The sequence below is a fragment of the Oncorhynchus mykiss genome, chromosome 30 (genome assembly GCF_057628025.1).
Source record: "Oncorhynchus mykiss isolate SJ-2025 chromosome 30, ASM5762802v1, whole genome shotgun sequence".
NCBI classification, from domain to species: domain Eukaryota; kingdom Metazoa; phylum Chordata; class Actinopteri; order Salmoniformes; family Salmonidae; genus Oncorhynchus; species Oncorhynchus mykiss.
The window spans coordinates 14,962,501-14,990,046 of record NC_143051.1 but is presented as its reverse complement, the minus strand read 5'-3'; the positions used below and the strand labels follow the sequence as shown (position 1 = coordinate 14,990,046).

The 27,546-nt window shown below is 44.0% G+C and overlaps 1 protein-coding gene across 1 annotated transcript in view; it reads left to right on the top strand.

Moving 5' to 3' along the window:
• Positions 1-4,272: 4,272 nt before the first annotated feature.
• LOC110489386 (DNA-binding protein SATB1-like) overlaps positions 4,273-27,546 on the top strand; it is a 35,628-nt gene continuing 12,354 nt past the window's right edge. Inside the window, exons 1-7 of the mRNA XM_036971568.2 lie at positions 4,273-4,765; positions 7,674-7,935; positions 8,111-8,296; positions 8,528-8,654; positions 11,631-11,754; positions 14,149-14,260; positions 17,356-17,882. Coding sequence (XP_036827463.1) covers positions 7,701-7,935; positions 8,111-8,296; positions 8,528-8,654; positions 11,631-11,754; positions 14,149-14,260; positions 17,356-17,882 — 1,311 coding nt within the window. The 5' untranslated portion in view covers positions 4,273-4,765; positions 7,674-7,700. The remainder of the gene's footprint in view (positions 4,766-7,673; positions 7,936-8,110; positions 8,297-8,527; positions 8,655-11,630; positions 11,755-14,148; positions 14,261-17,355; positions 17,883-27,546) is intronic.

The window sequence follows — 27,546 nt, the reverse complement described above, 5'->3', positions numbered from 1 at the left end:
ATTAGCTTGCTCTGTGTTATACTGTTAGCTTGCTCTGTGTTGTACTGTTAGCTTGCTCTGTGTTATACTATTAGCTTGCTCTGTGTTGTACTGTTAGCTTGCTCTGTGTTATACGATTAGCTTGCTCTGTGTTGTACTATTAGCTTGCTCTGTGTTGTACTATTAGCTTGCTCTGTGTTATACTATTAGCTTGCTCTGTGTTATATTGTTAGCTTGCTCTGTGTTATACTGTTAGCTTGCTCTGTGTTGTACTATTAGCTTGCTCTGTGTTGTACTGTTAGCTTGCTCTGTGTTGTACTATTAGCTTGCTCTGTGTTGTACTATTAGCTTGCTCTGTGTTGTACTATTAGCTTGCTCTGTGTTGTACTGTTAGCTTGCTCTGTGTTGTACTATTAGCTTGCTCTGTGTTGTACTATTAGCTTGCTCTGTGTTGTACTATTAGCTTGCTCTGTGTTGTCCTATTAGCTTGCTCTGTGTTGTACTGTTAGCTTGCTCTGTGTTGTACTCTTAGCTTGCTCTGTGTTATATTGTTAGCTTGCTCTGTGTTGTACTATTAGCTTGCTCTGTGTTGTACTATTAGCTTGCTCTGTGTTATACTGTTAGCTTGCTCTGTGTTGTACTGTTAGCTTGCTCTGTGTTATACTATTAGCTTGCTCTGTGTTGTACTGTTAGCTTGCTCTGTGTTATACGATTAGCTTGCTCTGTGTTGTACTATTAGCTTGCTCTGTGTTGTACTATTAGCTTGCTCTGTGTTATACTATTAGCTTGCTCTGTGTTATATTGTTAGCTTGCTCTGTGTTATACTGTTAGCTTGCTCTGTGTTGTACTATTAGCTTGCTCTGTGTTGTACTGTTAGCTTGCTCTGTGTTGTACTATTAGCTTGCTCTGTGTTGTACTATTAGCTTGCTCTGTGTTGTACTATTAGCTTGCTCTGTGTTGTACTGTTAGCTTGCTCTGTGTTGTACTATTAGCTTGCTCTGTGTTGTACTATTAGCTTGCTCTGTGTTGTACTATTAGCTTGCTCTGTGTTGTCCTATTAGCTTGCTCTGTGTTGTACTGTTAGCTTCCTCTGTGTTGTACTGTTAGCTTGTTTTGTGTTGTAATGTTAGCTTGCTTTGTGTTATACTGTTAGCTTCCTCTGTGTTGTACTGTTAGCTTGCTCTGTGTTGTACTGTTAGCTTGCTCTGTGTTATACGATTAGCTTGCTCTGTGTTGTACTATTAGCTTGCTCTGTGACCGTGTAATAGTCTTAATGATTATTTACCATCAGCCTCATTGACGAGGAATTTAAGCATATGAATGAGAGGGATAGAGAAAGACGCACACACAGTCATGCACACACACTCACACACACCTACCTCAGAGTGTCATCTCTTTCTCTTAGTCACAATGAATGAAATCTAACCAGCCGTGACTCGCTCTGGCTATAAGGAGATAATTCTGTTTGTCTAATTAACCAAGAGGGTAATGGAGCTCTCTCTCTCTCTCTCTCTCTCTGTCACACTCTCTCTCTCTCTCTCTCTCTCTCTCTCGTCTCTCTCTATCAATTTCAAAAATGTTCCATCTCTCATTCTCACTCTTATAATCTTCACACGGCACAGCCAGAAGAGGATTGGCCACCCCTCAGAGCCTGGTTCCTCTCTAGTTTTTCCTAGCCACCGTGCTTCTACATCTGCATTGCTTGCTGTTTGGGGTTTTAGGCTGGGTTTCTGTATAAGCACTTTGTGACATCTGCTGATGTAAAAAGGGCTTCATGAATAAATGTGATTTGATTATTTGATTTGATTCTGTCTAGCCTGACGACTCACACTAAATTATTCCGCTGCTCTGTCTTTCACTACATACTTTAGTCTGAGACTGCCATCATTGTAGTTGTTTGTGTTCACGAGGGGTGTTGTGCAAAACAAAGTCAATAGAGGTTGGAAAGGTCTCTAACCAATCAGAGTATCAGAGCCAATGACACATTTGACAAAGCTGTGACCATAGCAATTATCAACGTGCAAAAAAATTATTGCTATAATCATGCATAAAAACCTATTGATGTGCAACAGAAATTATTAATTACAAAAATAATTACAAAACAGTTATTTTTATTTGTTAAAGTGACTCTGTAAACTGATACTGTTAACCAGCTAGCTAGCTAGCTAGAGGGGCAATTTAGATGGTTCTGCTTTTGGACATACATGCTGACATATCACCACTCAGGCTACATTTTGATTGGTCAACAACAACAGCAGCGCTTGAAAAATAGAGCAGAATCCTGTTTTCTCTGCCTTGGTTGATCGCACTGAGGTATAATACAAACTAGAGACTGCCTCTAAAATGGCCGACCTTTGTTTTCAATGTAATCTACTAATGTTTGCATATGCCATTTCGTGGTTGCTGCCATCTTTCTTACTGGGATTACTCTGCCTGCGCACTAGTGCTCAGTGAGCACTGGACAGACAGCAGTATCATGTGAACATGCTCCGGGAACTCTGTCAGAGCACATGGACAGACAGCAGTATCATGTGAACATGCCCCGGGAACTCTGTCAGAGCACATGGACAGCTAAACAAGCCAACTAGCACGTCCCCTGGCTAGATGTGGTCATGACCTCAGAGCATGAAAATAAAATGTCAATATCTTCGACTGTGAGTGTTGGGAAAAGAATCGGCCTCTGCGACAATAATTTGGAAGTTTTGTGCACAAAGTGCACCAGGATTAGGACCGAGTTTGGGAAACTCTGCTCTATGGGTCCATCAATGGAAATTGTCTTTCTACTCCGTGATTCAGTTAAACTGCAGTATCGAAGCAATACTGTAGGTGCAGGCAAAAGCGTGGTTCCAGACCGGAACCCTGGCCCCTTTGCTGAGCGGCTTCCACAGGCACGAGCACCACTGACCTCTCCGCCTGAATAGAATTTTGCCCACCACCTAGGCTTCATTGAAAATGAAGGGGCCAAGGAGGAAGGAGTCTGGGTAACCAGGCAACATTCTCTCTGCCTTGGAATGCCTTAAGCAGTGGTGGATAAGTATCCAATGGTCATACCTGAGTAAAAGTAAAGACACCGTAATAGAAAATGACTGAAAGTAAAAGTGAAAGTCACCCAGTAAAAAACGACTTGGGTAGAAGTGTACAAGTATTTGGTTTTAAATATAGTTAAGTTTAAAAAGCAAATGTAATTGCAAAAATATACTTCATGAGCTCAAGTAAAATCAAAAGTATAAATAATTTAAAGTTGCTTATATTAACCAAACCAGACAGCACAATGACAGCACAATTTTCTTTTTTAATTTTTTTAATTACGGCATTTGCGTTTAGTGGCTATCATTTTTGTCCTTGTGGGAATTTACTTATTGACTCCATGACATGCGTTGATGCAACTTTATGGTTAGTCTATATTTTGCAAGGAGCATTTTAGGATATTTATAGGGATTCAACTATTATAGGGATGAAACACGATTTATTCTGTGTCATATAAATGTTTTAGGACAAGGTAGGCTACACTCCTATTGACAGTGGAGATAAATAAATTACCATCTCTCACTTCCTTTTAATAGGCTACCCCTCTATTTTAATAGGCTACCCTTCATATCCAGTCTATTCATTAGAATCAACATAACTTCCGAAGTCAAGCTCATCATTTCCCCTACTTCAAAGGCTTCACATCACGCAAAATAAAATATATGCCTACAATAGGGATACATTGAAGATGATTGTTTATATGGAGGTGGGTCGAGAATAATTTGAACAACAAACACACGTGAGAAAAGTTGATAAGCAGCCCCTCAATTCCAAAGCGTTTCCATGGAGAATTTATTACATCCCGGATATAAAAACAAACCATGCATATAACGGCAGAAAATAATAAACACATTTATGCGTGATTGTCACATTTAATAGACTTACGCTACCGGAGTGCAGGGTTGAATTCATTATTACACCATATGTTAATGCAGCTGCCTGTGTTTATGGGTTATGGTTTTACGTGCTCGCGCGCGCGTGCGTGATTAATCTTAATTTGAATTTTGAAAAATATCTAAAGAACTGATTCAACAATTATCCTATCTTTTTTTTGGCAGATGGGCTATATATCCATCATATCATACAGTGTGTCTGGTAAAATACAATTATTTTGTACAAACTAAACCAACTCTGTAAGAGTGGAGACACGTGCTGTAGGTCTCATTCTGTTTCCACATTCAAATTCTCATAAACAAAGAAGCATGGGGAGATAAGGTTGCATTCCACATATTCCTACCTATTAGTACTCTATAAACGTGTAGTCTAATAACGGTGACCGGTAGATCCATGGGAGAGGAGAGGGAGGTATGGAGCGCGTGCGCACGCTTGTCCGCGCGTGTTTGTTGCAACCAATAGACAACTGAAGAAGAGATAGTTGCTTCACAGACAGACTAATGACACTCGCGGTGTATTGTTCGCTTAATCCGTTTCTCTACTGGATCCCTGTAGCCTACCAGCTGGTCTGTATCGTCATCCCGGGAACAGTGGCTGTCACTGTGGATGCTTTGACTGAGATTTCGGATAGACCACCTATAGGCCTATAGGCTCGTTTCATTCCGTTGAAGAGGTCCGAAAAACGCAGCCAGCCAGAGACGACGGGGCATGTTGCTACACAGCTAATGTTGACACGATAGACCGAGTGAAGGCGAAAGTGAGATGTTGTTCACACACTGACACAGAAAACAACACAAGGAACTGTACTATTTTACTAACGGCATCACGGAGTCTCAAGAGACAAGAAACCAGCGGCGGATGTCAGGTTTGTCTGATTTAGCCTACTTCGATTTTAAAAAACAGAACGTTTTTGTGGATGTACCGGTACCTGAGATAAATATAACAGAGATTGTGGAGGTTTTGTTGTTGTTGTTGTTGAAATTCACAACTAGTCAATCTACAATATTGGACGACGCGCAATAATGACGACTGACAACGTTTGCCTCTAAAACTTTCTCCACAATGAGTGTGACAGGGCGTTTTGTAGAGTGCTTTTGTCAGGTCGGCTTCTGTTGTCTTGATATGCCACTGTCAAAGTCCGATGTCAATAGAGACAGATCGACATTTTCTGGGCTGGGTGGTGGTCCAAAAAAGGTTTGTCAAAATATGTTTTTGTTGGTTTGGGGAGGATTGTGTGATTCTTGTATTATTTGTCACAGTGCATTTTTTCCCTGGTTTACATTCCCCATTTTGCAGGTTATACTATTTAATTCCTTCAATATAGCCATTTCATCATCTGCTCATCTGCATGTTTTGGTACTTCTCTTATGCACTATGCTTTTCTGCCCACTTACTATACAGTCAACTCTATCCTGCCCTCTATCCATATTGACAATAGTGGTATGTGGATAGTTTGTCCAGATCTGCAATAGGTTAACTAGCAATCATACCATACATAATATCATTAAAATCTGCACCGATTTTCAATATAAATCCACATGAACGTAGAGGAATAGCTGATGCGTCATTTCGCATGAAAGAACTGTCAAGACACGCAGCTCTCATACAAATGACATTTACTGTATAAAGGATTCTCCTCTTCACATTTCTAAAAATAGTAAAAAATTAAATAGTGATTTATTTAATTCATATGAAATAACTATTTTTACCTAATTGAATGAATGATGTCCTTCGCCATTGTAGTAGTTGGGGTTCGGTTACTTAAATCGCGGTCAATCGAATCATGGGAATCCAAATAATCATTTGTGAATTTTTTTTTGTTGCTATAGCCATCCGAATGAATTGTGTCACTACAATACTAATTTAGTAAATACTTTAAGTTGATTTGGACATTGGACATTGCAACTTAATAGAGGCTAGTAGTCAGCCTGAAGCAAAAAAAAAATGAAATGCATGCTGAAACAGTAATTTTCAATGTTTTTCCCCAAACACCATCCTCCTCAGTGAATTTCATAAAAATAAAAATTGTGAAACATAAAAAAAGTTATCCTTTTTAGATAAAACTATACTAAATATAGTATCAACACTGCTTTGCAATGGTATACAGTAGCCTCAGCAGCACTCTGTAGGGTACCACCATGATGTAGCCACTAGCTTCGGTCCTCCTCTGGGTACATTGACTTCAATACCAAACCTAGGAGGCTCATGGTTCTCACCCTCTTCCTCCAACCTCCAAAGCTCTTGCAGCATGAACTGACATGTTGTCCACCCAATCAAAGGATCAGATAACTAATCTAGTACTGAAAGCAAAATCTACAGCTAGCTAAAACTGCAGTGCATAAAATGTGGTGAGTAGTTGACTCAAAGAGAGAGAAACATATATAGTTGAAAAGTTTCTATTTTTATTAACCTTTATTTAACTAGGCAAGTCAGTTAAGAACCAATTCTTATTTCCAATGACGGCCTAGTGGCAGTGTTCAGGGGAAGAACAACAGATTTGTACCTTGTCAGCTCGGGGGTTTGAACTTGCAACGTTCTGGTTACTAGTCCAACGCTCTAACCATTAGGCTACCCTGCCACAACAAATACATTTCTTCAAAAAATTAAGGAGAAGCGAGAGAGAGAGCAGGGTACCCTGATGGGGACTCAAACCCTGGTCCCTGTGACTGTCATTCCAAAACCATTATACTGTCACAATCCTGGCTATATGAGCCTTGATACAATTCCTACCAAGTGGGCACAATGCATAGGGTGTTTGCCTTTCACGCTAGTAACCCGGTTTCACTTCCTTGTCCTTCCATTTGGATCAGTTGTGGGTCTACTCTCGACAGATTATAAGGTCTAGAAAGGCGCAGTACCGGACAGTCTGGCTGTATGTTACTTCTGATACTGATGCGCTGTCTGTTGATGATCATCATTCTCCCAAGTCGTCCTATTCGCCCAGCAGGCTCAGTTATTCAGAAAAGCTTAATGCACGTTCTGCCTCCTTTCCAGTCCAAGCGGCTATTCCTCGACCTCAAACTTAATGCTTCAATATAGACTGAATATTTGTCATTTAACTTCTAAAACGTATAACCAGTCACAACTAGTCACAATGTTTTAATCTGATTCATTCAAAAGTATTTTGTAGGTTACCTGCGCACATTCCTCCACTCTAATGTAATTCCAGCATCCAAACTGCACTGGCCATTCCATTAATGGAAAGAGACATCTGTTACAAAACACCAGAAAGTTGATTAGAATTCAGAGATTGTCAAGTCAAGCCTTCCATACTGAGTAACAGTAGGGAGGGATGGATTTTCTGTTCCTCCAGATTGACATACACTATTTGATTGTGGGTTTGAAAACGCAAACAATCATAAAGCCCTCAAAGTTGGTAATCTGTATGCTGCGTGGCTCTGATCATAGTGTAATGAGACCGGCAGGGAGAGTGAGCTCGTCTGTGGTGGTCGCTGGAGCCTCAATGATCTGGCCTGTAGCCCTGCGTGGCATCGACTGTGCCACTAAACCCTGCAGAAGTGGTCAAGTCGATATCAACGTTTATAAACACAGGGTTGCTACAGTTATTGTTAGTTGTGGTGGTAATCATTATTTTAAAGATCATTACATGAGGGGGAGGGTGGGCACATTTTGTTTTACAGTCAAGGGAATGGTCATGTGAAAATATTCTTAACGTTGGGAAGGAGGAGCTTTTTTTTCAACAATCACTAAGGTTCTCAAATTAACTCAAGGACTTGTCAGTCATTCAGTTTCTCCCTCTCTCTCTGTCTCAGGTGTTTCTGAGCCACAGTGTTAGTGTGATGGACCACCAACAGTGTGATGGAGGCCATGTGTCAGAGAGATGTGACTCACCCGGTAACGGGGACTCCTGGCCCCCACCTGCCAAACTGTCCCGCCTGGAGCTGAATGGTGGCATGGGCCCCCCAGGGCCATACCAGGGCAGGACGAGACAGGGGAGCCCAGGGGCCAGAGCCCCCACCCTGGCCCCCATACCCACGATACCCGCACCACAACCTAAGAACTGGCATAAGAGAGGTAGGACTGAAAAGAAGAGAGGAGGAGAAGAGAAAGGGAGGAATGGGTGAATAGAGGAGAGAGAGCGTTTATTCATTGCAAGAGTGGACAACTATTACCTTTTCATTTCCCATGCCCTCTGCTTCTATCTGAATGCTGTGATGTGATTGGCTGTGCTGTGTGTCCGTCGTCCCAGGGAGCCTGCTGCCTGTGCTGTGTGTGGTGGAACACAGAGAGAACCCAGTCTCGGCAGTGGAGGCTGAGAGGCGAGAGGAGCATGCAGAGTTTGTACTGGTCAGGAGAGACCTGCTGTTTAACCAGCTGATAGAGATGGCTCTACTGGCCCTGGGCTACTCTCACAGCTCAGCAGCACAGGCAAAAGGTACACTACACATACAAATGCTTTGACACACACACACACACACACACACACACACACACACACACACACACACACACACACACACACACACGCTCTTCCTCCAGTGTCATTGTTTGTAACAATGTCTGTCTGTCTGTCTGTCTGTCTGTCTGTCTGTCTGTCTGTCTGTCTGTCTGTCTGTCTGTCTGTCTGTCTGTCTGTCTGTCTGTCTGTCTGTCTGTCTATCTACAGGTTTGATCCAGGTGGGTAGGTGGAACCCTGTCCCTCTGTCCTGTGTGACTGATGCTCCTGATGCCACAGTGGCTGACATGCTGCAGGACCTCTACCATGTCACCACCCTCAAGATCCAGCTCACCAGGTACCCAGAATCTCTTGAGGACAGACATGCGAAACATAAATTGTATCTTAACGTCTGTCAACAGATTATAGGATGCGGCGACTAACGAGGAACTTCCCTGGTTATCAGGATGACGTTCTGGATCTTTAGAATGTCATAAGGGAAGGGGACATTTGGCCCATAGACATGCTTGAGACATGTGGAGATAAGGACATTTGGCCCATAGACATGCATGAGACATGTGGAGAGAAGGACATTTGGCCCATAGACATGCATGAGACATGTGGAGAGAAGCACATTTGTCCCATAGACATGTGGAGAGAAGGACATTTGTCCCATAGACATGCATGAGACATGTGGAGAGAAGCACATTTGGCCCATAGACATGCATGAGACATGTGGAGAGAAGGACATTTGGCCCATAGACATACATGAGACATGTGGAGATAAGGACATTTGGCCCATAGACATGTGGAGAGAAGGACATTTGGCCCATAGACATGTGGAGAGAAGGACATTTGTCCCATAGACATGCATGAGACATGTGGAGAGAAGCACATTTGGCCCATAGACATGCATGAGACATGTGGAGAGAAGGACATTTGGCCCATAGACATGTGGAGAGAAGGACATTTGGCCCATAGACATGCATGAGACATGTGGAGAGAAGTGGGGTGGAGCGACCAAAGAGGTTCTGGCACTTGGACTAGTTTCATATGTGTTGTGTGAAGTAATTAACTAATAACTACCACCAGGAGACATAGGCACATACACACACACACACGCACGTGCACACACACACACAGGCACACACACAATGTATTCATATGCATTGATTAATTCCACATTTTATTGTGTTACAGCCTGAATTCAAAATGGATAAAAATAATAATAATTCTCACCCATCCACACACAATACCCCATAATGACAAAATGAATAAAAAAAAAATAATAATTCAAATTTATTGACAATAAATACAGAAAAATCAAATTTACACAAGTATTCACACCCCTGAATCAATACTTTATAGAAACACATTTGGCAGTGATTACAGCTGTAAGTCTTTCTGGGTAAGTCTCTAAGAGCTTTCCACACCTGGATTGTGCAACATTTGCCCATTATTCTTTTCAAAATTCTTCAAACTCTGTAAAAATTGGTGTTGATAATTTCTAGACAACCATTTCCAGGTCTTGACTTAGATTTTCAAGGACCATTCATTGTCTTCTTGGTAAGCAACTCCAGTGTAGATTTGGCCTTGTGCTTTAGGTTATTAACCTGCTGAAATGTGAATTCATCTCCCAGTCTCTGGTGGAAAGCAGACTGAACCAGGTTTTCCACTAGAAGTTTGTCTGTGCTTAGCTCTATTCCATTTATTTTTTATCCTGTAAAACTCTCTAGTCCTTAATGATTACAAGCATACCCTTAACATGATGCAGCCACCACTATGTTTGAAACGATGGAGAGTGGTACTCAGTAATGTGTTGTGTTAGATTTGCCCCAAACATAACACTTTGTATTCAGGACAGAAAGGGAATAGATTTGCCACTTTTTTTGCAGTACTACTTAATGCCTTGTTGCAAACAGAATGCATGTTTTGGAATATTTTTATTCTGTACAGGCTTCCTTAATTTCACTCTCTCATTTAGGTTAGTATTGTGGAGTAACTGCAATGTTGTTTATCCATCCTCAGTTTTCTCCTATCACAGCCATTAAACTCTGTAACTGTTTTAAAGTCACCATTGGCTTCATTGTCAAATCTGCTGTTTCCTTCCTCTTTGGAGTTAAGAAGGACATCTGTATCTTTGTAGTGACTGGGTGTATTGATTCATCATCCAAAGTGTAATTAATAACTTTCCCTTGCTCAAAGGGATATTTAATGTCTGCTTTTTTTGTATTGTTACTCATCTACCAATAGGTCCCCTTCTTTGCGAGGCATTGGAAAACCTCCCGGGTCTTTGTGGTTGAATCTGTGATTGAAATTCACTGCTTGACTGAGAGACCTTACAGATACTTGTATGTGTGGGGTACAGAGATGAGGTAGTCATTCAAAAATAATGTTAAACACTATAATTGCAAATTAGTAAATGCAACTTAATATGTGACTTGTTAAGCAAATGTTTACTCCTGAACTTATTTAGGCTTGCCATAACAAAGGGCTTGAATTACTTATTGACTCAAGACATTTCAGCTTTAAATTTGTAATAAATTAGGAGAAGTTTCAAAAAACATAATTCCCATTTGATATTGTGTAGGCCAGTGACAAAAATATATACATTTGATAAATTTTAAGTTCAGGCTGTAACACAACAAAATGTGGGAAAATTCAAGGGGTGTGAATACTTTCTGAAGGCCCTGTATCTCGGACCTAAAATAGTTATTCGGCTGTCCCCATAGGAAAACCCTTTGAAGAACCCTTTTTGGTTCCAGATAGAACCATTTTGGTTCCAGGTAGAACCATTTTGGTTCCAGGTAGAACCCTTAACACAGAGAGTTCTTCATGGAAATCAAAATAGTTCTCCTATGGGGACAGCCAAATAACCCTTTTGGGACCTTTTTTCCTAAAGTGTATACAGGAACACACACAGAAACACACAGTCAGCCAAAGTCTAGATATGCCATTCCACAAGAGGGGGAACAATTTCAGACAGCATATTTATTCATTTTTCACTCTACTTCTCTTCCTCCCTCTCTTCTTCTATCTCTCCATCTGTCTCTCTCGCCCCGTATCCCTCTCCATTTACCCCTCTATCTTCCCCCCTATCACCCCACCTAATTATCTCTCTCTCTATCCCCCTCTCTCTCTCTCTCTCTCTCTATCTCTCTCTATCTTTCTCTACCCCCCTCTCCCCCCCCCTCTCTCTCTCTTTCTCTACCCCCCTATCGCCCCCACCTAACTCTCACTCTCTCTCTATCCCCCTCTCCCCCTCTCCCCCCCTCTCTCTCTCTCTCTCTCTCTCTCTCTCTCTCTCTCTTTCTCTACCCCCCTCTCGCTCTAGTTGTCCCAGGTTGGAGGAACTCCCTCCAGAACAGTGGAGTCACTCTACAGTGAGAAACGCCCTGAAGGAGCTACTGAGAGACATGAACCAGAGCTCACTGGCCAAAGAGTGCCCTTTGTCCCAGGTACACAAACACATACACACATGCACAAACACACAGGCACAAACACGTGCATAAACACACAAACACGCACACATGTGCACGAACACCTGCACACACACAGAGGCACGAACATGTATGCCCATACATACAAACACACCTGTTCGTGACCCCACTCTCCGAGGATGTCTCAGGGGGAATAGGATATGCAAAATACATTTCAATTTCACCACACACACTTGTACATGTGAGAACCAGTACAAATATAAGCACCTTCTTTTGGACCTTTTTTGACCTTTTTTTTAACGTTTGACATGCACACACAACTCTCACACACACAACTCTCACACACACAACTCTCACACACACAACTCTCACACACACACAACTCTCACACACACAACTCTCACACACACAACTCTCACACACACAACTCTCACACACACAACTCTCACACACACAACTCTCACACACACAACTCTCACACACACAACTCTCACACACACAACTCTCACACACACAACTCTCACACACACAACTCTCACACACACAACTCTCACACACACAACTCTCACACACACAACTCTCACACACACAACTCTCACACACACAACTCTCACACACACAACTCTCACACACACAACTCTCACACACACAACTCTCACACACACAACTCTCACACACACAACTCTCACACACACAACTCTCACACACACAACTCTCACACACACAACTCTCACACACACAACTCTCACACACACAACTCTCACACACACAACTCTCACACACACAACTCTCACACACACAACTCTCACACACACAACTCTCACACACACAACTCTCACACACACAACTCTCACACACACAACTCTCACACACACAACTCTCACACACACAACTCTCACACACACAACTCTCACACACACAACTCTCACACACACAACTCTCACACACACAACTCTCACACACACAACTCTCACACACACAACTCTCACACACACAACTCTCACACACACAACTCTCACACACACAACTCTCACACACACAACTCTCACACACACAACTCTCACACACACACACACTTTCACACACACTTTCACACACACTTTCACACACACAACTCTCACACACACAACTCTCACACACACAACTCTCACACACACAACTCTCACACACACAACTCTCACACACACAACTCTCACACACACACACACTTTCACACACACTTTCACACACACTTTCACACACACAACTCTCACACACACAACTCTCTCTCTCACACACACACACACACACACACACACACACACACACACACACACACCTATTGAGATGGTTAGTTCTGCTGGTGTATACTGCTACCATCTCTCTCTCGCTCTACCTAGTCAATCTCTCTCTTTCTCTCTGTGTGTGTGTATCTCATACTGTTGCAATCCCAGGCAACAGTGCTCAGTGGGCTAAACCAGTATTGTAACATGCAGACAGGGGACCTCTCGCCCTCTCTCTATCTCTCTCTCTCTCTCTCTCTCTCTCTCTCTCTCTCACACACCTTCTCCCTCTCTCCTCTCTCTCTCTCTCTCTCTCTCTCTCTCTCTCTCGCCTTCTCCCTCTCCCTCTCTCTCTCTTGTCTTCTCCCCCTCTCTCGCTATCCCTCTTCTCTCCTCTTGATATCGTTCTCTCTCCCTCCCTCTTTCTCTCTCACTCACCCTCTTTCTCTTTCTCTCTCTCTCCCGCTCTCTCTCTCTTTTTCTCACCCTTTCCCTCTCTCTCCTTCTCTCTCTCTCCGGAGCCGATTAGAATACATATGAAAATAGAAGGTGTAGTCAGATGTGTAGATGGCACAGGATTGTCTTGGGAGAAAATCCTGTGTGTGTGTGTGATCTGTTATTCCCTTTGCCTTCAGTTTCTTAAACAACAGATTGCACTTAGTTGAGGCGACACACACACACACACACACACACACACACACACACACACACACACACACACACACACACAGACTCATCTGTCTTTATTACAGAGTTTACCTGGGGGTATGTTTTAATAACAGAGATCGGAGTTCATTATTATCACACATTCTGTGTTCAGCTGAGACTCACAAAGATACAGGGAGAAAAATGGAGACGGGTAAAATGAGAGGCAGAACGATGATTTAAAATGAGAATCGTTACTTCTTTGTCTCTTTAATAGTATTGTATATTTAATTGTTTATATTCTGACTTCTAATGGAAGTATTACACAGTTCCTCAGTCAACAAGAGGAAAATAGAGTGTCTCTCAGGCTAGCGTATATAACATGTTCTTGTATTATTACTGTATTATGTATTGATCTGATGATTGTGGATCAGTATTCCTAATGCTTTTCCCTGACACTGTTTTCACTGACTCCATATTGTTGTATTTTGTCCCCGTCTCTCAGAGTATGATCTCCTCCATTGTAAACAGCACCTACTACGCAAACGTGTCGGCCACCAAGTGCCACGAGTTTGGCCGCTGGTACAAGCACTTCAGGAAGACCAAAGGCATCATGGGTAAGACTACAGGTGCCCTTAAAAGGGTAGTTCAATCAATCAAATTGATTTATAAAGCCCTTCTTACATCAGCTGATGTCACAAAGTGCTGTACAGAAACCCAGCCTAAAATCCCAAACAGCAAGCAATGCAGGTGTAGAAGCACGGTGGCTAGGAAAAACTCCCTAGAAAGGCCAAAACCTAGAAAGAAACCTAAAAAGGAACCAAGCTATGAGGGGTGGCCTCTTCTGGCTGTGCCGGATGGAGATTATAACAGAACATGGCCAAGATGTTCAAATGTTCATAGATGACCAGCAGGGTCAAATAATAATAATCACAGTGGTTGTCGAGGGTGCAATTGGTCAGCACCTCAGGAGTAAATGTTAGTTGGCTTTTCAGGAGAAATACTCCAGATATAACAGACTGACCCTAGCCCCCCGACACATAAACTACTGCAGCATAAATACTGGAGGCTGAGACAGGAGGGGTCAGGAGACACCGGTGGCCCCATCCGGCGATACCCCCGGACAGGGCCAAACAGGCAGGATATAACCCCACCCACTTTGCCAAAGCACAGCCCCCACACCACTAGAGTGATATCTTCAACCACCAACTTACCATCCTGACACAAGTCCGAGTATAGCCCACAAAGATCTCCGCCAGGGCACAACCCAAGGGGTGCGCCACCCCGGACAGGAAGATCACGTCAGTGACTCAACCCACTCAAGTGACGCACCCCTCCTAGGGATGGCATGGAAGCGCACCAGTAAGCCAGTGACACAGTCCCTGTAATAGGGTTAGAAACAGAGAATCCCAGTGGAGAGAGGGGAACCGGCAAGGGTTGCTTGTTGCTCCAGTGCCTTTCCATTCACCTTCACACTCCTGGGCCAGACAACACTCAATCATAGGACCTACTGAAGAGATGAGTCTTTAATAAAGACTTAAAGGTTGAGACCGAATCTGCGTCTCTCACATGGGTAGGCAGACCATTCCCTAAAAATGGAGCTCTATAAGAGAAAGCCCTGCCTCCAGCTGTTTGCTTAGAAATTCTAGGGACAGTAAGGAGGCCTGCGTCTTGTGACCGTAGTGTACGTGTAGGTATGTACGGCAGGACCAAAACGGAAAGATAGGTAGGAGCAAGCCCATGTAATGCTTTGTAGGTAAGCAGTAAAACCTTGAAATCAGCCCATGCCTTAACAGGAAGCCAATGTAGAGTGGCTAGCACTGGAGTAATGTGATGAAATGTTTTGGTTCTAGTCAAGATTCTAGCAGCCGTGTTTAGCACTAACTGAAGTTTATTTAGTACTTTATCCGGGTAGCCGGAAAGTAGAGCATTGCAGTAGTCTAACCTAGAAGTGACAAGGGCATAGATTCATTTTTCTGCATCATTTTTGGACAGAACGTTTCTGATTTTTGCAATGTTACGTAGATGGAAAAAAGCTGTCCTTGAAACAGTCTTGATATGTTTCAAAAGAGAGATCAGGGTCCAGAGTAACGCCGAGGTCCTTCACAGTTTCATTTGACACGACTGTACAACCATCAAGATTAATTGTCAGATTCAACAGAAGATCTCTTTGTTTCTTGGGACCTAGAACAAGCATCTCTGTTTTGTCCGAGTTTAAAAGTAGAATGTTTGCAACCATCCACATCCTTATGTCTGAAACACAGGCTTCCAGGGAGGGCAACTTTGGGGCTTCACCATGTTTCATCGAAATGTACAGCTCTGTGTCATCCGCATAGCAATGAAAGTTAACATTATGTTTCCGAATGACATCACCAAGAGGTAAAATATATAGTGAAAACAAAAGCGGTCCTAAAACGGAACCTTGAGGAATACCGAAATGTACAGTTGATTTGTCAGAGGACAAACCATCCACAGAGACAATCTGATATCTTTCCGACAGATAAGATCTAAATCAGGTCTGTGTAGACCAATTTGGTTTCCAATCTCCAAAAGAATGTGGTGATCGATGGTATCAAAAGCAGCACTAAGTTCTAGGAGCACAAGGACAGATGCAGAGCCTCGGTCTGACAACATTAAAAGGTAATTTACCACCTTCACAAGTGCAGTCTCAGTACTATGATGGGGTCTAAAACCAGACTGAAGCATTTCGTATACATTGTTTGTCTTCAGGAAGGCAGTGAGTTGCTGCTCAACAACTTTTTCAAAAAATGTTGAGAGGAATGGGAGATTCGATATAGGCCGATAGTTTTATTTTATTTTCTGGGTCAAGGTTTGGCTTTTTCAAGAGAGGCTTTATTACTGCCACTAGTGAGTTTGATACACATCCGGTGGATAGAAAGCCGTTTATTATGTTCAACATAGGAGGGCCAAGCACAGGAAGCAGCTCTTTCAGTAGTTTAGTTGGAATAGGGTCCAGTATGCAGCTTGAAGGTTTAGAGGCCATGATTATTTTCATCAATGTGTCAAGAGATATTCTACTAAACATCCTGAGTGTCTCCCTTGATTCTAGGTCCTGGCAGAGTTGTGCAGACTCAGGACAACTGAGCTTTGGAGGAATACGCAGATTTAAAGAGGAGTCCGTAATTTGCTTTCTAATGATCATGATCTTTTCCTCAGAGAAGTTCATGAATTTATTACTGCTGAAGTGAAAGACATCCTCTCTTGGGGAATGCTGCTTTTTCGTTAGCTTTGCGACAATATCAAAAATACATTTTGGATTGTTCTTATTTTCCTCAATTAAGTTGGAAAAATAGGATGTTCGAGCAGCAGTGAGGGCTCTTTGATACTGCACGGTACTGTCTTTCCAAGCTAGTCGGAAGACTTCCAGTTTGGTGTAGTGCCATTTCCGTTCCAATTTTCTGGAAGCTTGCTTCAGAGCTCGGGTATTTTCTGTATACCAGGGAGCTAGTTTTTTATGACAAATGTTTTTTGTTTTTAGGGGTGCAACTGCATCTAGAGTAAGGTTAAGTTGAGTTCCTCAGTTAGGTACTCTGACGATATAGTTAACCTATATTCATCATCAATGCTAATGTTAGCAAATAGTAGCTGTGGCTTTTTATACTAACTCCCCTCTCTTCCTCCACCCCTCTCTTCCTCCATCCCTCTCGTCCTCCATCCCTCTCTTCCTCCATCCCTCTCTTCCTCACTTCAGAGATTGATAGCTTCTCTGACCAATCCCAACCGGGCTCCACCCATCTGACCTTTACCCATCAACCAATCCCAGGCAACACAGCCAAACAGGCCGACTCCTCGCCCCTCGTCTTCCCTCACGGTCGTGGCTGCCTGGCCCCAAGTCTCCGCCCCCCAGGGCTGGTGACCGCCCCCCTCAGCCCCCAGCTAGTCAACCCCCAACAGATAGTCATGACCCAGTTCCTCAACCAGCAGTATGCAGTTACCCGAATGTTATCCCAGCAGAGCCTGTCTGTATCTGTCTCCACCTCCCCCCACCAGTTCCTCAACCACCCCTCTGTGGGGAGGCCTCCCACCTCCTTGGCCCTATCTAAGGCCCTCGACCCCCAGCCCCAGGCTGGACCACCAGGACCTGTGTCTGGGTCCCAGAGCCAGGTGTGTGGACCATCAGACATCTACTGTGAGATCTACCAGTGGGTGAGAGAGGAGCTGAAGAGAGCAGGCATCTCCCAGGCTGTGTTCGCCCGCGTGGCCTTCAACAGGACCCAGGTATGGGACAGACAGGGACAGGGGGAACTGGATGTATGGGACTGTGATGTAAACTAGGGGTTAGGGATTTATGAGGGGTGGGAGAGAAGGAGGGGTTGATCTCATGCTGTGTGTGCACGTTTGCGTGGTGATTAGCTCTTGACATGGCCTTTTGCCGCATGTCTATGACTGTGTGTGTGTGTGTGTGTGTGTGTGTGTGTGTGTGTGTGTGTGTGTGTGTGTGTGTGTGTGTGTGTGTGTGTGTGTGTGTGTGTGTCCCAGCTCTTCTCTGCAGTAGGAACTCGTGACAGCAGTGGAGCAGCTGCTGGGCCAGCTAATCACACTCCCCTAGAGAGTCTGTACCCCAAACTCTCTAATCACACTCCCGCAGAGAGTCACTACCTCTCTAATCACACTCCCCCAGAGAGTCTCTACCTCTCTAATCACACTCCCTCAGAGAGTCTCTACCCCTAACTCTTTAATCACACTCCCCCAGAGAGTCTATACCGCTCTAATCACACTCCCCCAGAGAGTCTATACCGCTCTAATCACACTCCCCAGAGAGTCTATACCACTCTCTAATCACACTCCCTCAGAGAGTCTATACCTCTATAATCACACTCCCCCAGAGAGTCTGTACCTCTACTGCTCTAATCACACTCCCGCAGAGAGTCTCTACCTCTCTTAATCACACTCCCTCAAGAGAGTCTACCTCTCTAATCACACTCCCTCGGAGAGTCTATACCTCTCTAATCACACTCCCACAGAGAGTCTCTACCTCTCTAGTCACACTCCCTCAGTCTCTACCTCTCTAATTACAGTCCCTCAGAGAGTCTATACCTCTCTAATCACACTCCCTCAGTCTCTACCTCTCTAATTACAGTCCCTCAGAGAGTCTATACCTCTATAATCACACTCCCCCAGAGAGTCTGTACCTCTACTGCTCTAATCACACTCCCGCAGAGAGTCTCTACCTCTCTTAATCACACTCCCTCAAGAGAGTCTACCTCTCTAATCACACTCCCTCGGAGAGTCTCTACCTCTCTAATCACACTCCCTCAGAGTCTCTACCTCTCTAATCACACTCCCTCAGAAAGTCTACCTCTCTAATCACACTCCCCCTGAGAGTCTCTACCTCTCTAATTACACTCCCTCAGAGAGTCTCTTTCTCTCTAATCACACTCCCTCAGTCTATACCTCTCTAATCACACTACATCAGAGAGTCTCTACCTCTCTAATTACACTCCCTCAGAGAGTCTCTTTCTCTCTAATCACACTCCCTCAGTCTATACCTCTCTAATCACACTACATCAGAGAGTCTCTACCTCTCTAATCACACTCCTCCAGAAAATCTATACCTCTCTAATCACACTCCCTCAGAGAGTCTCTACCTCTCTAATCAAACTCCCTCAGAGAGTCTCTTTCTCTCTAATCACACTCCCTCAGTCTATACCTCTCTAATCACACTACATCAGAGAGTCTCTACCTCTCTAATCACACTCCTCCAGAAAATCTATAGCTCTCTAATCACACTCCCCCAGAGAGTCTCTACCTCTGCAATCACACTCCCTCAGTCTCTACCCCTCTAATTACACTCCCCCAGAGAGTCTATACCTCTCTAATCACACTCCCTCAGAGAGTCTCTACCTCTCTAATCACACTCCCTCAGATAGTCTCTACTCCTACCTCTCTAATCACTCCCTCAGAGAGTCTATACCTCTCTAATCATACTCCCTCAGATAGTCTATACCTCTCTAATCACACTCCCTCAGAGAGTCTCTATCTCTCTAATCACACTCCCTCAGGGAGTCTTTTCCTCTCTAATCACAGTCCCTCAGAGAGTCTCTACCTCTCCCATTTTTCCATCCCTCGATTCTCTCCCTTACTCTTGCTCTCTTTTTAAATGTATTTTTATTTTTTATTTCACCTTTATTTAACCAGGTAGGCTAGTTGAGAACAAGTTCTCATTTACAACTGTGACCTGGCCAAGGTAAAGCATAGCAATTCGACACATACAACAACACAGAGTTACACATGGAGTAAAACAAACATACAGTCAATAATACAGTAGAACAAAGAAAACAAAAAGTCTATATACAGTGAGTGCAAATAAGGTAAGATTATTAATTTTTTTCCCACCTTTATTTAACCAGGTAGGCTAGTTGAGAACAAGTTCTCATTTACAGCTGCGACCTGGCCAAGATAAAGCATAGCAGTGTGAACAGACAACACAGAGTTACACATGGAGTAAACAATTAACAAGTCAATAACACAGTAGAAAAAAAAAAGGAAAAAAATAGTCTATATACATTGTGTGCGAAAGGCGGCCAAATGAGGTGTTGGCTTTAGGGATGATCAGTGAGATACAACTGCTGGAGCGCGTGCTACGGGTGCTGTTGCCATCGTGACCAGTGAACTGAGATAAGGTGGAGCTTTACCTAGCATGGACTGACCTGGAGCCAGTGGGTCTGGCGATGAATATGTAGCGAGGGCCAGCCAACTAGAACATACAGGTCGCAGTGGTGGGTGGTATAAGGTGCTTTAGTAACAAAACTGCATCCAGTTTGCTGAGTAGAGTATTGGAAGCTATTTTGTAGATGACATCGCCAAAGTCGAGGATCGGTAGGATAGTCAGTTTTACTAGGGTAAGTTTGGCGGCGTGAGTGAAGGAGGCTTTGTTGCGGAATAGAAAGCCGACTCTAGATTTGATTTCAGATTGGAGATGTTTGATATGAGTCTGGAAGGAGAGTTTACAGTCTAGCCAGACACCTAGGTACTTATAGATGTCCACATATTCTAGGTCGGAACCATCCAGGGTGGTGATGCTAGTCGGGCGTGTGGGTGCAGGCAGCGAGCGGTCGAAAAGCATGCGTTTGGCTTTACTAGCGTTTAAGAGCAGTTGGAGGCCACGGAATGAGTGTTTGGAGGTTAGATAGCACAGTGTCCAAGGAAGGGCCGGAAGTATACAGAATGGTGTCGTCTGCGTAGAGGTGGATCAGGGAATCTCCCGCAGCAAGAGCCACATCATTGATATATACAGAGAAAAGAGTCGGCCCGAGAATTGAACCCTGTGGCACCCCCATAGAGACTGCCAGAGGACCGGACAACATGCCCTCCGATTTGACACACTGAACTCTGTCTGCAAAGTAGTTGGTGAACCAGGCAAGGCAGTCATTAGAAAAACCGAGGCTACTGAGTCTGCCGATAAGAATATGGTGATTGAGTCGAAAGCCTTGGCCAGATCGATGAAGACAGCTGCACAGGACTGTCTTTTATCGATGGCGGTTATGATATCGTTTAGTACCTTGAGTGTGGCTGAGGTGCACCCGTGACCGGCTCGGAAACCAGATTGCACAGCGGAGATTCGAGATGGTCAGTGACCTGTTTGTTGACTTGGCTTTCGAAGACCTTAGATAGGCAGGGCAGGATGGATATAGGTCTGTAACAATTTGGGTCCAGGGTGTCTCCCCCTTTGAAGAGGGGGATGACTGCGGCAGCTTTCCAATCCTTGGGGATCACAGACGATATGAAAGAGAGGTTGAACAGGCTGGTAATAGGGGTTGCGACAATGGCGGCGGATAGTTTCAGAAATAGAGGGTCCAGATTGTCAAGCCCAGCTGATTTGTACGGGTCCAGGTTTTGCAGCTCTTTCAGAACATCTGCTATCTGGATTTGGGTAAAGGAGAACCTGGAGAGGCTTGGGCGAGTAGCTGCGGGGGGGGCAGAGCTGTTGGCCGAGGTTGGAGTAGCCAGGAGGAAGGCATGGCCAGCCGTTGAGAAATGCTTGTTGAAGTTTTCGATAATCATGGATTTATCGGTGGTGTCCGTGTTACCTAGCCTCAGTGCAGTGGGTAGCTGGGAGGAGGTGCTCTTGTTCTCCATGGACTTTACAGTGTCCCAGAACTTTTTGGAGTTAGAGCTGCAGGATGCAAATTTCTGCCTGAAGAAGCTGGCCTTGGCTTTCCTGACTGACTGCGTGTATTGGTTCCTGACTTCCCTGAACAGTTGCATATCGCGGGGACTATTCGATGCTATTGCAGTTCGACTATTCGATGCTATCGCCACAGGATGTGTTTGTGCTGGTCGAGGACAGTCAGGTCTGGGGTGAACCAAGGGCTATATCTGTTCTTAGTTCTGCATTTTAAAAAAAAAAAAAAAAAAAAATTTAGCCCTTTTTCTCCCCAATTTCGTGGTATCCAATTGTTGTAGTAGCTACCATCTTGTCTCATTGCTACAACTCCCGTACGGGCTCGGGAGAGACGAAGGCTGAATGTCATGCGTCCTCCGATACACAACCCAACCAGCCGTACTGCTTCTTAACACAGCGCGCCTCCAACCCGGAAGCCAGCCGCACCAATGTGTCGGAGGCTACACTGTGCACCTGGCAACCTTGGCTAGCGCGCACTGCGCCACAGGAGTAGCTGGTGCGCGATGAGACAAGGAGATCCCTACCGACCAATCCCTCCCTAACCCGGACGACGCTAGGCCAATTGTGCGTCGCCCCACGGACCTCCCGGTCGCGGCCGGTTACGACAGAGCCTGGGCGCGAACCCAGGGACTCTGATGGCCCTTAACCACTGCGCCACCCGGGAGGCCCAGTTCTGCATTTTTTTAACGGAGCATGCTTATCTAAAATGGTGAGGAAGTTACTTTTAAAGAATGACCAGGCATCCTCAACTGACGGGATGAGGTCAATATCCTTCCAGGATACACGGGCCAGGTCGATTAGAAAGGCCTGCTCGCAGAAGTATTTTAGGGAGTGTTTGACAGTGATGAGGGGTGGTCGTTTGACTGCGGATCCGTAGCGGATACAGGCAATGAGGCAGTGATCGCTGAGATCCTGGTTGAAGACAGCGGAGGTGTATTTGTAGGGCCTGTTGGTCAGGATGACGTCTATGAGGGTGCCCTTGTTTACAGATTTAGGGTTGTACCTGGTGGGTTCCTTGATGATTTGTGTGAGATTGAGGGCATCTAGCTTAGATTGTAGGACTGCCGGGGTGTTAAGCATATCCCAATTTAGGTCACCTAACAGAACAAACTCTGAAGCTAGATGGGGGGCGATCAATTCACAAATGGTGTCCAGGGCACAGCTGGGAGCTGAGGGGGGTAGGTAGCAGGCGGCAACAGTGAGAGACTTATTTCTGGAGAGAGTAATTTTTTTAATTAGTAGTTCGAACTGTTTGGGTATGGACCTGGAAACTCCAGGTGGCAGTCCCCTTTTGGCAGTTCTATCTTGACAGAAAATGTTATAGTTGGGTATGGAAATCTCCAAATTTTTGGTGGCCTTCCTAAGCCAGGATTCAGACGTGGCAAGGACATCAGGGTTAGCAGAGTGTGCTAAAGCAGTGAGTAAAACAAACTTAGGGAGGAGGCTTCTGATGTTGACATGCATGAAACCAAGGCTTTTTCGATCACAGAAGTCAACAAATGAGGGTGCCTGGGGACATGCAGGGCCTGGGTTTACCTCCACATCACCCACGGAGCAGAGGAGGAGTAGTATGAGGGTGCGGCTAAAGGCTATCCAAACTGGTCGCCTAGAGCGTTGGGGACAAAGAATAAAAGGAGCAGATTTCTGGGCATGGTAGAATATATTCAGGGCATAATGCACAACAAGCAGGAGGGGTATGGTGGGGTGCGGGTACAGCGGAGGTAAGCCCAGGCAATGGGTGATGATAAGAGAGGTTGTATCTCTGGACATGCTGGTTGCAATGGGTGAGGTCACTGCATGTGTGGGAGGTGGGACAAAGGAGGTATCAGAGGTATGAAGAGTGGAACTAGGGGCTCCATTGTAAACTAAAACAATGATAGCTAACCTAAACAACAGTATACAAGGCATATTGACATGTGAGAGAGACATACAGCGAGGCATACATTAATCGCAGGTGTTGATTGGGAGAGCTAGCTAAAACAGCAGGTGAGACAACAACAGCTAATCAGCTAGCACAACAACAGCAGGTAAAATGGCGTTGACTAGGCAGAGAGGGTCAGATTAACTACACACAGAGCCTGAGTGTGGCTGGGGCCGACAGATAAAAACATAAACAAACAGAATGGAGTACTGTGATTAATGGACAGTCCAGCAGGCATCAGCTATGTAGCCAAGTGATCACAGTGTCCAGCAGGCATCAGCTATGTAGCCGAGTTTACAGCAGGGAGTATTGGGCTCTAGCCGTGTATGAGTGTTGTTCGGGTGAACAGCTGAGTAGGCCGGGAAGTGGGCCTCAGGGATAGCTTCGGTACTGCGTGCAAGCTAGCTGTGAAGATCAGGAGTAGTGGTCCAGGGATTACGGCAGGAATCCGGCGTTGTTGTGGAGAGACAGTTATCCAGGCAAAAAAAAAAAATGGCTGGCTAAAAGCCGCAAGCAGTGGCTAACAATGACTAAATAGCTTGTAGCTAGTTAGCTGGTTAGCTTCTGGAGGTTCTTGAATGTGTTCTAAAAATAAAAAATAATAGCGATTCCGTATCACATTGGGTGAGGCAGGTTACCGGAAGGTATAATCGAATTAAAATCGGAAAGAGATTGAAAATAAATATGGGTCCGGTGAGTGGTTGGGCTAGCTGGGGACACGGCGATTCAGACAGTTAGCAGGCCTGTGCTAACAAGCTAACAGTTAGTAGGCCGGGGCTAAACAAGCTAGCAGTTAGCAGACCGGGGCTAAACAAGCTAGCTGTTAGTAGACCGGGGCAGGCTAGCAGTTAGCAGGCCGGATTAGCAAGCAAGCAGATAGCAAGGGCTAGAAAGTAAGCCTTTGGGGGACGTCGCGATCGGGTTAAGGCAATAAATAGGCCATGGTGTCGAAATAATTACAATATAGCAATTAAACACTGGAATGGTAGATGTGCAGAAGATGAATGTGCAATTATAGATACTGGGGTGCAAAGGAGCAAAATAAATACATAAATACAGTATGGGGATGAGGTAGGTAGATAGATGGGCTGTTTACAGATGGGCTATGTACAGGTGCAGTGATCTGTGAGCTGCTCTGACAGCTGGTGTTTAAAGCTAGTGAGGGAGATATGAGTCTCCAGCTTCAGAGATTTTTGCAGTTCGTTCCAGTCATTGGCAGCAGAGAACTGGAAGTAAAGACGACCAAAGGAGGAAGTGGCTTTGGGGGTCACTCTCTCTGTTAATTTCTCTATATATCTTCCTCTCGTTTTATACTTCCTACTCTTTCACTCTCTGTATCCATTTTGTGTCTTCATGTGACTGGTCTATCCCTTGATTTTCATCTCTCCCCTCTCCCCATTTGATACCTCTCTCTCCTTTCTGTCTGCCTCCCTCCCCCTCTCTCTTCCTATCTGTCTGCCTCCCTCCCCTTCTCTCCTCCTGTCTGTCCTGTGCTCCTGCAGTTAGAAGGCACTCACATGAATAGCTTATAGAGAGACGTAGCCCACTGTTATTATTACCATCATTATCACCAGCATCATCATGGGTGTTATTATAATTACCAAAGGCTGTCATTATAGGCACCTGCCCACCCGTCGCCATGACAACGGGGCTCAGCAGCCAGGTAAAATAGGGTGTGGTCTGGAAGGAACGTTTCACCTGGGTATGGTGCCAAGGGGTAGAGTGAGTGGGGCTTGGAGTGTGAAGACCCAATTGGAGTGTAAAGGCTTAATGGCTGGTGTATGTGTGTGTGTGTGGTGGGGGGGGGGGGGGGGGGGGTCTACATTAGAGGGGTATAGTTGTGTAACAGCTGGAGTGAAGCACAAAATTGCTCATTTCTGGGGAGGGAGGGAGGGAGGGAGGGAGGGAGGGATGAGCCCCACCTTAAGGAAGAGAGTCTGACTCCTGTAAGAGCAGAAGCAGACAGATAATGATATAATACGTTTAATAGCAGTTTAATCTGTTTAATAGCAGAGCTTTAGAAGGTGGCTATCGACTGTGTTTACTCTAGCACCTTGAACTGAAAAATACTACTGTGTTTACTCTAGCACCTTGAACAGAAAAATACTACTGTGTTTACTCTAGCACCTTGAACAGAAAAATACTACTGTGTTTACTCTAGCACCTTGAACAGAAAAATACTACTGTGTTTACTCTAGCACCTTGAACAGAAAAATACTACCTTTGTTTACTCTAGCACCTTGAACAGAAAAATACTACCTTTGTTTACTCTAGCACCTTGAACAGAAAAATACTACTGTGTTTACTCTAGCACCTTGAACAGAAAAATACTACTGTGTTTACTCTAGCACCTTGAACAGAAAAATACTACCTTTGTTTACTCTAGCACCATGAACAGAAAAATACTACTGTGTTTACTCTAGCACCTTGAACAGAAAAATACTACCTTTGTTTACTCTAGCACCTTGAACAGAAAAATACTACTGTGTTTACTCTAGCACCTTGAACAGAAAAATACTACTGTTTACTCTAGCACCTTGAACAGAAAAATACTACTGTGTTTACTCTAGCACCTTGAACAGAAAAATACTACCTTTGTTTACTCTAGCACCTTGAACAGAAAAATACTACCTTTGTTTACTCTAGCACCTTGAACAGAAAAATACTACTGTGTTTACTCTAGCACCTTGAACAGAAAAATACTACTGTGTTTACTCTAGCACCTTGAACAGAAAAATACTACCTTTGTTTACTCTAGCACCTTGAACAGAAAAATACTACTGTGTTTACTCTAGCACCTTGAACAGAAAAATACTACTGTGTTTACTCTAGCACCTTGAACAGAAAAATACTACCTTTGTTTACTCTAGCACCATGAACAGAAAAATACTACTGTGTTTACTCTAGCACCTTGAACAGAAAAATACTACCTTTGTTTACTCTAGCACCTTGAACAGAAAAATACTACCTTTGTTTACTCTAGCACCTTGAACAGAAAAATACTACTGTGTTTACTCTAGCACCTTGAACAGAAAAATACTACTGTGTTTACTCTAGCACCTTGAACAGAAAAATACTACCTTTGTTTACTCTAGCACCTTGAACAGAAAAATACTACTGTGTTTACTCTAGCACCTTGAACAGAAAAATACTACTGTGTTTACTCTAGCACCTTGAACAGAAAAATACTACCTTTGTTTACTCTAGCACCTTGAACAGAAAAATACTACTGTGTTTACTCTAGCACCTTGAACAGAAAAATACTACCTTTGTTTACTCTAGCACCTTGAACAGAAAAATACTACTGTGTTTACTCTAGCACCTTGAACAGAAAAATACTACTGTGTTTACTCTAGCACCTTGAACAGAAAAATACTACTGTGTTTACTCTAGCACCTTGAACAGAAAAATACTACCTTTGTTTACTCTAGCACCTTGAACAGAAAAATACTACTGTGTTTACTCTAGCACCTTGAACAGAAAAATACTACTGTGTTTACTCTAGCACCTTGAACAGAAAAATACTACTGTGTTTACTCTAGCACCTTGAACAGAAAAATACTACTGTGTTTACTCTAGCACCTTGAACAGAAAAATACTACTGTGTTTACTCTAGCACCTTGAACAGAAAAATACTACTGTGTTTACTCTAGCACCTTGAACAGAAAAATACTACTGTGTTTACTCTAGCACCTTGAACAGAAAAATACTACTGTGTTTACTCTAGCACCTTGAACTGAAAAATACTACTGTGTTTACTCTAGCACCTTGAACAGAAAAATACTACTGTGTTTACTCTAGCACCTTGAACTGAAAAATACTACTGTGTTTACTCT